A 9,423-nucleotide genomic window follows, 5' to 3' on the forward strand; every position below is an offset into this window, starting at 1 on the left:
TGGGGTCTTTATTTTTTTATTTTATTTGCAAGACTTAAAGCGGAGCCAAGCCCCTGTACTTAGTGAGGTTCAAAATGAGGTCCAAATAATCACTTCCATCTCAGGCTGCCTGCGTTCCTGGTGGTATACTGTTTGTTCCAGTTTGCATCACTATCAGAAGCAGACTTGTCATAAAGCTGGAGCGGAGGTCTCTGGTTCTCAGGGCCCAGAGAAGGACATAGGGATGTGCAGGGATTCCAGAAGGGGTCGTGATGCGAGTCAATTTTCCAGAAAGATAAAGAGACTGATGAATGAAGGAGACACAGAGAGATAAAAAAAACCCTGATTTATGCAGTGTCTCCAGCCATCCTACACTCATGCGTGAACTTACAATCTCCCTGGAGCTGCCTGCGTCTGGCACAAACGCTGAATGTCAAGGGCAAGCTTGTGTTTTCACCTGTTTGTCCTCCTCTAATCTTCAGATCAGTTCCTCATTGCTTTGTATTCAGGAACCATGGGGAAAAATACGTTCTCGTCCTGTGGTTCAAAAATCCTTAAGACTTAACCTATGCCATTTATGCATAATAGTAAATTTTATAAGCAATTATTTGGAAAAGCAATATTCTGTGTCAACACAAAAGGATGGAAAATAAGTTAATTTCCTTAAATAATAAATAAAAACTGCCTCAGGACATCCATCGACCTTTCCTTTCTTCTCGGGCCATGTTAGATTCGGATAACACTGGCAAATTACCTGAAGGCCCCAAGTGAAATGAACAGATCTTTAACTATATTTTTGCAAAACCTGCTGCAGTTTTTAGGCACTATACTTTGAAAGCCTAGGATCAGATACTGATAATTTATGATGAAACTATCCAATCTTCTTAGATATTTTAAAAATTTATTTGGCTGGGTCTTAGTTGCTGCATGCGGGATCTTTAATTGCAATCTGCGAGATCTAGTCCCCTGACTACAGACTGACCCCAGGCGCCCTGCGTCGGGAGTGCAGGGTCATAAGCCACTGGACCACCGGGGAAGTCCCTATCCCGAGTTCTGATGGCATTCTCTAAAGGTTTCCATTTCCACTCAAACAAAGCTCACTCTGAATGGCGAGGAGAAACTCACGTCCAAATTCACTCCAGTTGAGTCATCTCACACAATCCTGCTATTGAAGCGAGCAAGAGAGCTAAGTTGCTAACTTGTGTCCAACTCTTTGTGACCCCATGGACTGTAGCCCACCAGGCTTCTCTGTCCATGGAATTCTCCAGGCAAGGATACTGGAGTGAGTTGCCATTTCCTCCTCCAGGAGATCTTCTTGACCCAGGGATTGAACCTGCGTCTCTTATGTCTCCTGCGTTGGCAGGTGGGTTTTGTTGTTTTTACCACTGAGCCACTGGGGAAGCCCCTTCTTACAGATGCAAAACCAAGACTCAGAAGGATTTCCTTTCTGAGTTTTTGAAAGTAGCTAGTGTAGCGGCCAGTTGGTGCAGACCTCCACCACTGATACTTAGAGGTGACTACATGACAAGATGGTTTGGGTGGTAAACACCTGGGAAGTTACTTATTTACCCTCTGCTTTTCATTATATTTTTTAGTTTATTATATTTTTGGATGGTATCTAGTCACTCTTTATATACCCAAAGAAGATATTCAGTCAATGATTTGTTATAGTAACTCCACCTTATTTATCCGGGTAGGTTTAGGTCACCTGAATATTTAATCTGGGCTTTTCCCAGGTGGCACTAGTGTTAACTTGCCTGCCAATACAAGAGATACAAGAGACGTGAGTTTGATCGCTGGGTCGGGAAGATCCCTGGAGGAGGGCATGGCAACCCACTCCAGTATTCTTGCCTGGAGAATCCCATGGACAGAGGAGCCTGGTGGGCTACTGTCCACGGGGTCAAAAGGAGTTGGACACGACTGAGTGACTGAGCAGCATAGTACTCACAAATACGTAATCATATTTCACTCTTCTTTCCTAATTCTCATTGTTGTTCAAAACAGAATTTTGAGAATTGAAGCCATTTTTCAATACCAATACAAACCAAAGAAAGTACTGTAGTATTTTATCTGTGCACTGTTCGTTCAAATAGTCTGGGAAGTGTAGGCTCTCTGGATCAAAAGATCAGGTCCTAGTATGAATTCTGGTCCTGACCCCCTGAGGTTGACGCCAAAACCTCAGCCTCTGTGCACCAGTACTGAATCAAATCTTGGAGACAGTTTTGGGTGAAGAAGAATAGCTTTATTGCTTTTCCCACAATTGGCTTTTTTTTTTTTTTTTTAACTTTACTGTTTCCATTTGATCCAAGGCTTGGGAAAAGCCTCCAGGGTGTTAAAAAGCTGCCTAGTAGCTTTATTTTCTTGGGCTCCAAAATCGCTGTGGACAGTGAACGCAGCCATGAAATTACAAGATGCTTGCTCCTTGGAAGAAAAGCTATGACAAACCTAGACAGCATATTTAAAAAGCAGAGACATCATTTTGCTGACAAAGGTCCATATAATCAAAGGTATGGTTTTTCCAGTAGTCATGTAAGGTTGTGAAGGTTGGACTTTGTGCTGAAAATTGACATTTTCAAACTATGATGCTGGAGAAGATTCTTGAGAGTCCCTTTAACAGCAAGGAGATCAAATCCGTCAATCGTAAAGGAAATCAACCCTGAATGTTCTTTGGAAGGACAGATGCTGAAGCTCCAAATCTTTGGCCACCTGATGCAAAGAGCCAACTCATTGGAAAAGGCCCGGATGATGGAAAAGATTGCGGGCAGGAGGAGAAGGGGCAACAGAGGATGAGATGGTTACATGGCATCACTGACTAACAGACACGAGTTTGAGTAAACTCGGGGAGATAGTGGACAGGGAAGTCTAGGGTGCTGCTGTCTGTGGGGTTGCCAAGAGTCAGACACGACTGAGTGAACAACAGTGGCTGCAGTGAGAGGCTTCACGCAGAAGCCCTGAGATTGGAGGTGGGGTGGGGGTCACTCCTCAAAGGCTCCTGGCCTCCTGCAGGTGAGATACTTACGCTGCCCAGCCTGGGGACCAGTCGGCCTGCGGAGGTTGGTCAGGTGGTCTCCCATCCTCCTGATGACTTTCACCACCTCGCTGGGGAAGTAGACCTCCAGGAAGTGACAGAAGCGGGGGCCTGCACAGGCAGAAAACAGGCCACGCAGATCATAAAGGGCCTGCTTCAGGTTCTTCTCTATGAGCAGGGCGTCCTCGAGCGTCCTGGGCTGTGCCCTACTCATGTGGGAAAGCTTCTCCACTTCCAGGAAGGGGGCACAGCCACTGCTCTGCTTTTGCATTGGGGAGAGGGTATTGGTACCCTCGAGTTTCTCCAAGGCCAACTTGCAGAAAAACTCGCCCAAGTCATCCAGAGCCACAACTTTGCGGTTGAAAGGGGAGCCCAGAGACAGGTAGGTGCGGCAGGCCTGCAGATGCAGGTCCAGAAGGTGCTGGATGACGGCCTCCACCTCGGGGGGAAAATCCAGGTGAATCTGGAAACTCACGGCTGATCGGTAACAAGGAGTTAAGCTCAATAACTGGAGTTGGCTGCTCCGGGTGTTGGAGGACAGCTAAGGGGCTGACTCCGAAGGCTGAGGCTGGAAAGAAGGTCCCAGTGTGGTCGGAGGCTGGAGGAAGGGGTGTCCCTGGGTCTGGTCTGTCCAAGCACTGTCGAAGCAAGACAGAGATCTGCGGGAATGCCGAGTGCAAGGGGGCCCTGGGCGAGCGCCTGCCCTCCAAAGCCGTATGCCCCAACCCGGGAAGCCTTGGTGAGTTTTTACAGCAATGGTTTGAGGGCAGGGTTCCTGATGAGATTCGGGTGTGCCGAGGGGCTTCCCTTGTAGCTCAGTTGGTAAAGAATCTCCCTGTAATCCAGGAGATCTGGGTTTGATTCCTGGATTGGGAGAAGGAAATGGCAACCAACTCCAGTACTCTTGCCTGGAGAATCCCATGGATGGAGGAGCCTGGCGGGCTATAGTCCACGGGGTCACAAGAGTTGGACATGACTTAGTGACTAAACCATGACCACAGGGCCTAAACTCCTTTAATCTGGCCTCAGGGGCTCTTCTCTGTCTGGAATGCGGAGAAATTCCATTTGCTGGGAGTTTTAGCGTTATAAAGAGCTTAAAGATAATGTTATGTGTATCCCCTAGTGGTTCAGCCACACAGTTGTGCCCCACTTTCTGGGACCCCACGGACTGCAGCACGCCAGGCTCCCCTGTCCTTCACTAGTTCCCAGAGTTTGCTCAAACTCATGTCCATCGAGTCAGTGATGCCATCCAACCATCTCATCCTCTGCCGTCCCCTTCTCCTGCTCCTGCCCTCCATCTTTCCCAGCATCTTGGTCCTGAGGCAGAGGCAGAGGCTGTCTGTTTCTTGACTGCTCTTCCCTGGTCTTTGCACTCTCCTCCCTTCCCTGATTAGCCTGACAGTTCAAGTCTGCCCTTTGGGACTCAGGGAAGGTCATGGAGGCTGGAGCATTTTCCCTACAAGAATCTGGGGGACAGGACTTCTCTGGTGTCTCAGTGGTTAAGAATCTGCTTTCCAATGCAGGGGACGTGGGTCCGATCCTGGGTTGGGGAGCTGAGAGCCCACCTGCTAGGGGGCAACCAAGCCTGAGCCACAACTAGTAAGCCCCCGCTTGCCTCAATGAAGAGTCCACGCACGCAGTGAAGACCCAGTGAAGCCACAAATTACAGAATTAAATAAAATGTAAAAAAGAAAGGCTTCCTTGCCCAGGAGCCCCACAGGATCCTTGCTTCAAGGTCACTATACATTTTGCTAATCCTGGTGGAAGCACATGTGAGATTCACCCTGAGTATTGTGATCCGGGCTTCCCAGGTGGCTATCATGGTAAAGAACCCGCCTGCCAATGCAGGAGACGCAAGAGACGTGGGTTCGATCCCTGAGTCGGGAAGATCCCCTGGAGGAGGACATGGCAACCCACTGCAGTATTCTTGCCTGGAGAATCCCAGGGACAGAGGAGCCTGGTGGGCTACAGTCCATGGGGTTGCACAGAGTCAGACACGCCTGAAGCGACTTAGCACGCATTGTGATGAAGGGCAGGTAGGCGATACGTAAGAAAGGACTTGGGGAGAGCGCCGGGCTCTTTCTAAACATCCGTGTCCATCACGCAGCTCGCTGAGCAGCCGCCTCTTCTGTGCCGTCAGCCTGCCCCCTCCTCCATCAACATGTCCTTCATGCCTCCTGACTGCTGGTCGCCCCGGCGGTCTCATGAGCCGGATACGTGTGCCAGCCAGCCCTTCCGTGCCCGCTGCATTCAGCATCTGGACTTCTGGTGGTGTGCCAATCTTAATGAAGTTGTCTTGTTTTCTGAGTACCTTTGGACACCTAAGGGCAGAATGACTGAGCCGGGGTGTATGATAATGATAAAATATGGCACAGGGCTGGGTCAGTTGTAGCCTGAGTTGAGTTTGACATGACCTGATGAGATTTCTTGACGTATAATCTGCTCCTTTTGCTCCTTTTAGAAAAGAGCCTTTGGCATCGACTACCCAGAATTGCACGTCTAGGAGACAACATTAATTTGTATGGCATGACTCACGCTGAATAAGAACAAGTTTGTAGTCAAGAACCATGCATTCCCAGTTAATTAATCGCCCTTGTAACTGTTGGGGTGGATTATCGGTTAGTCACACACATTTTTCTGTCCCCAGAATGAAGGCAGGTGTGCCACTTTAGTTCACTGTATGATTTTTCATGCCTGAATCAGCCTACTCTGCCTCTGCTGTTTTCACACCCTCTTCATTAAGCTCTGTCTAAATACTTAACTGTCCGAGTGTGTTATTATCAAGCAAGACTCTCCACAAATATTTCGAAACTGATTTAGTTAGTGCCTTGGCATTTCTTGGCTTGCAAAGAACCTAATCCAATTCCCCTTAGTTTACAAATGTGGAAGGAGAGACTCTGGGAAACTAAAGAAAGTTGCCCCAAATCAGAGCTTCTGGTGTCTGCTGAGACTGATCCTCTTAGTGAGGGAAGCTTGGGGCATTGAGGAATGAAAGGAAGGAACAGATTTATGTCTCTTATCTACATATGAAAGTGAAAGGGTTAGTTACTCAGCCCTGTCTGACTCTTTGCCACCCCATGGACTGTAGCCTGTCAGGCTCCTCTGTCCATAGGATTTCCCAGGCAAGAATATTAGAGTGGGTTGCCATTCCCTTCTTCAGGGGATCTTCTCAACCCAGGGATCTAACCTGGGTCTCCTGCATTGTAGGAAGATTCTTTACCATCTGAACCACAAGAGAAGCCTTATCTATGTATATCTGTATATAATAGACTTACATTTACAAGAAGAAAAGTTCAAATTCTTGAGGAAACCCATTTTTAAAAAAATTTTGCTGAATAATTAATGTATGCATAAATGGAAACCTTACTAAATATTATTCAAATATGTCCAAAATGATTTAAAAACAGAACTCAAAATTTTAGAATTTGTTTAGAACTTCCCTTATATTTTCTTTTTAAAAATAATTGTGCTTAGTCGCTCAGTCATGTCTGACTCTTTGCAACCCCATGGACTGTAGCCTGCCAGGCTCCTGTCTCCCTGGGGATTCTCCAGGCAAGAATACTGCAGTGCGTTGCCATGCCCTCCTCCAGGGGATCTTCCCAACCCAGGAACTAAACCCAGGTCTCTCCCATTGCAGACAGATACGTTACTGTCTGGGCTACCAGGAAAGCCCAAGAATACTGGAGTGGGCAGCCTATCCCTCCTCCAGGGGATCTTCCTGCCCCAGGAATAAAACCAGGGTCTGCTGCATTGCAGACAGATCCTTTACTATGTTAGAATTACTTAAAGAGATTTAAGGTCACCTTTGAAAGTGAAAATGTTATTCACTTAGTTGTGTTCAATTCTTTCCAAGCCCACCAGGCCCCTCTGTCCTTGGAATTCTCCAGGCAAGAATACCAGAGTGGGTTGCCATGCCCTTTTTGACCTGGGGATTAAACCCAGGTCTCCTGCATTGCAGGCAGATTCCTTACCATCTGAGTCACCTGGGAAGCCCCAAGGTCACCTTTACTAATAAAAAACAATTTATCATTGTTCCATTTTGAACAGGTAATTCTGCCTTACAGACATTAATAAAAGCATTTTATAAAATAAACAGCCAAAGCAAAAGGAAGAATCAATCATAGAGTTTATCAGGAGAAAAGTAGCAGGTTTAAATTATTTCATGTTTAATGTACGTTCAGATATTTATCCCTATTAAAAAATATTTTTGGTACCAATGATTCTGAGCTGTAGTTTGGGTTGCTGATAGTGTCTCCAGTTATTTCAAAGAAAAGGCATCGTCGAAATAATTTATTAAATGAAACTCAGTGTAATTCTCCATTACCCCCCAAATGAGCACTTATTACATGACCCTCCAAGCTGATGGAGAGGACCACTGGCAGTTACATTTCCTTCAAACCAGCGGAACCCAGAAGGGTTCCCAGTTCCAAACAATCTAGGAGTTATTTTGTATTATATATTAAAAAAAAAAGTTTTAAAAATACATTTTGATAATACCTGATTGATGCCCAAAACATCAATCAAATGGCCAACTGATAACTTTCAAGCAATCCACGTGAGTCTTATATTAAATCAATAATGGTGACAGCATGTGGAAGCTTGAATTTTGTCCTCCAAGGGATATGGTGATGATCCAACCCACAGGACCTGTGCATAAGACCTTATTTGGAAATAGGTCTTCACAGATGTAATCAAGTTCAGGTTAGGAATTAGGGCGGACCCTAATCCAACAATATCTGGTACTAGAAGAGAAGAGGTACAGACACAGAGAGAGGTCACCCTGCAATGATGGAAGCAGAGACTGGAGGGATGGAGTGGCAACTCAAGGAAGGCCAAGGACGGATGCTAGGAAAAGGCAGAGGGAGCTTCCACCCAGGGTCTCAGAGGGATCACGGCGCTTCTGACATCTTGATTTTGGGTGTCTATCCTCCAGAACTGTACGAGAATGTATTTCTGTTGTTTTAAGCCGGTTTGGGGCAGTTTGTGGCAGCAGCCCTGCGTGCATATGTGCTTAGTCATCAGCCGTGTGGGACTCTTTGTAACCCCATGAACTGTAGCATGCCAGGCTGCTCTTTCTATAGGATTTCCCAGGCAAGAATATGGGTGTGGGTTGCCGTTTCCTCATCCAGGGGATCTTCCTGACCTAGGGATCTCCTCTGCATCTTTTATGTCTCCTGCATTGGCAGGTGGGTTCTTTACCTGCTGAGATATCTTGGTAGCCCTTTCAGAATGCATAGAAAAATATTATGCAAATTTTTAACACCAGCAATATAATTGAGGATTCATTTGCAGTTATTCTATCAACAGAACTCTTAATGCTATATTCAATTTATTAAACCTTTCTCTCTTGGAGACTGTTGGCTTATGTGTCTAGGCTCCAGATGATTTTTAAATGTCAACACTTCAAAATTTCAGGTGTGAAGTCTCTGCCATTTGACACAACACTCCTAAAGTGGGTCCTCTGTCTCTACTCAGTGTTTTATGCTCTAAATACCCCGCAGTGTCCCATCTTCTGAAGCTACTTGCTAATGTGGATATCCTATTTTCTCACTGAATCAATCTCAAGAGAACAATGATATCAGCATTACAGATTGTTCTGAATTTGTTCCCCAAAGAGATATATTGAAATAGTAACCTCCAAGGCTTCAGGATGTGATCCTATTTGGAAATGGGGTCTTTGTACCTGTAATCAAGATCAAATGAGATCATCAAGGTGGCCCTTCATTCAATATGACCTGTGTCCTTGTAAGAAGAGATGGAGGAAGAAAGCCATGTGACGTGGAGGTGGAGAGAGGCTAAGTGATCCAGCAGTAAGTCAGACAATAGCAAGGGTTTCTGGCAACCCCCAGAAGTCAAGAGATGTGAGACAGATTCTCCTTTAGAACCTTCCAGAAAACATAGCCCTGCCAACACTTCTGGCCTTTACAACTGTGGGAGAATACACTTCTGCTGTCTTAAGACATCCAGTTTACGGTACGTTGAATATCAACCATAGTAAACGAATACATATATGAAGCATAATGAGTCTTTGACTATAACTTTTGCATTTTATAAAAAAATACAAAAAGTAAATTATGAAAGTCCTTGACCTTTCTATTTCCAAAAGCATGATCTGAAACATTAATTTTTCGAGACAAAAAAAAAAATGCCATTTTCAAGTGGTTAGTTCATAGAAAGCTGAACAATAACCGTTGACCTATCTATGCAGTCAAACTATGAAGAGTGTGAGGTTTTAGAACTTTACAGGTCACAGATGACAAGCTAGAATGTGTCAGTCATTGGTCCTGCATGTATGAACATGCAAAAAGGGAACCAAATAGTCACCAGTGTTCTGCACATTGTCTCAGCAAGACACTTTGAACAATATCATTTAGATGAAGCAGTTATGAACGTGGAAACAGAACATTATTTATGAA

The 9,423-nt window shown here is 45.4% G+C and overlaps 1 protein-coding gene across 1 annotated transcript; it reads right to left on the reverse strand.

The window, feature by feature from the left end:
* Positions 1–2,954: 2,954 nt before the first annotated feature.
* On the reverse strand, positions 2,955–5,264 carry LOC122447040 (ferritin light chain-like). The gene is made up of 2 exons (XM_043477335.1): positions 5,111–5,264; positions 2,955–3,484 (listed from the first exon to the last, which is right to left on the reverse strand). The coding sequence occupies exons 1-2, from the start codon at positions 5,262–5,264 to the stop codon at positions 2,955–2,957; spliced, it is 684 nt and encodes a 227-aa protein (XP_043333270.1).
* Between the last annotated feature and the right edge of the window lie 4,159 nt (positions 5,265–9,423).

Source organism: Cervus canadensis, chromosome 9 (genome assembly GCF_019320065.1).
Source record: "Cervus canadensis isolate Bull #8, Minnesota chromosome 9, ASM1932006v1, whole genome shotgun sequence".
In the NCBI taxonomy this organism is placed as follows: Eukaryota; Metazoa; Chordata; class Mammalia; order Artiodactyla; family Cervidae; genus Cervus; species Cervus canadensis.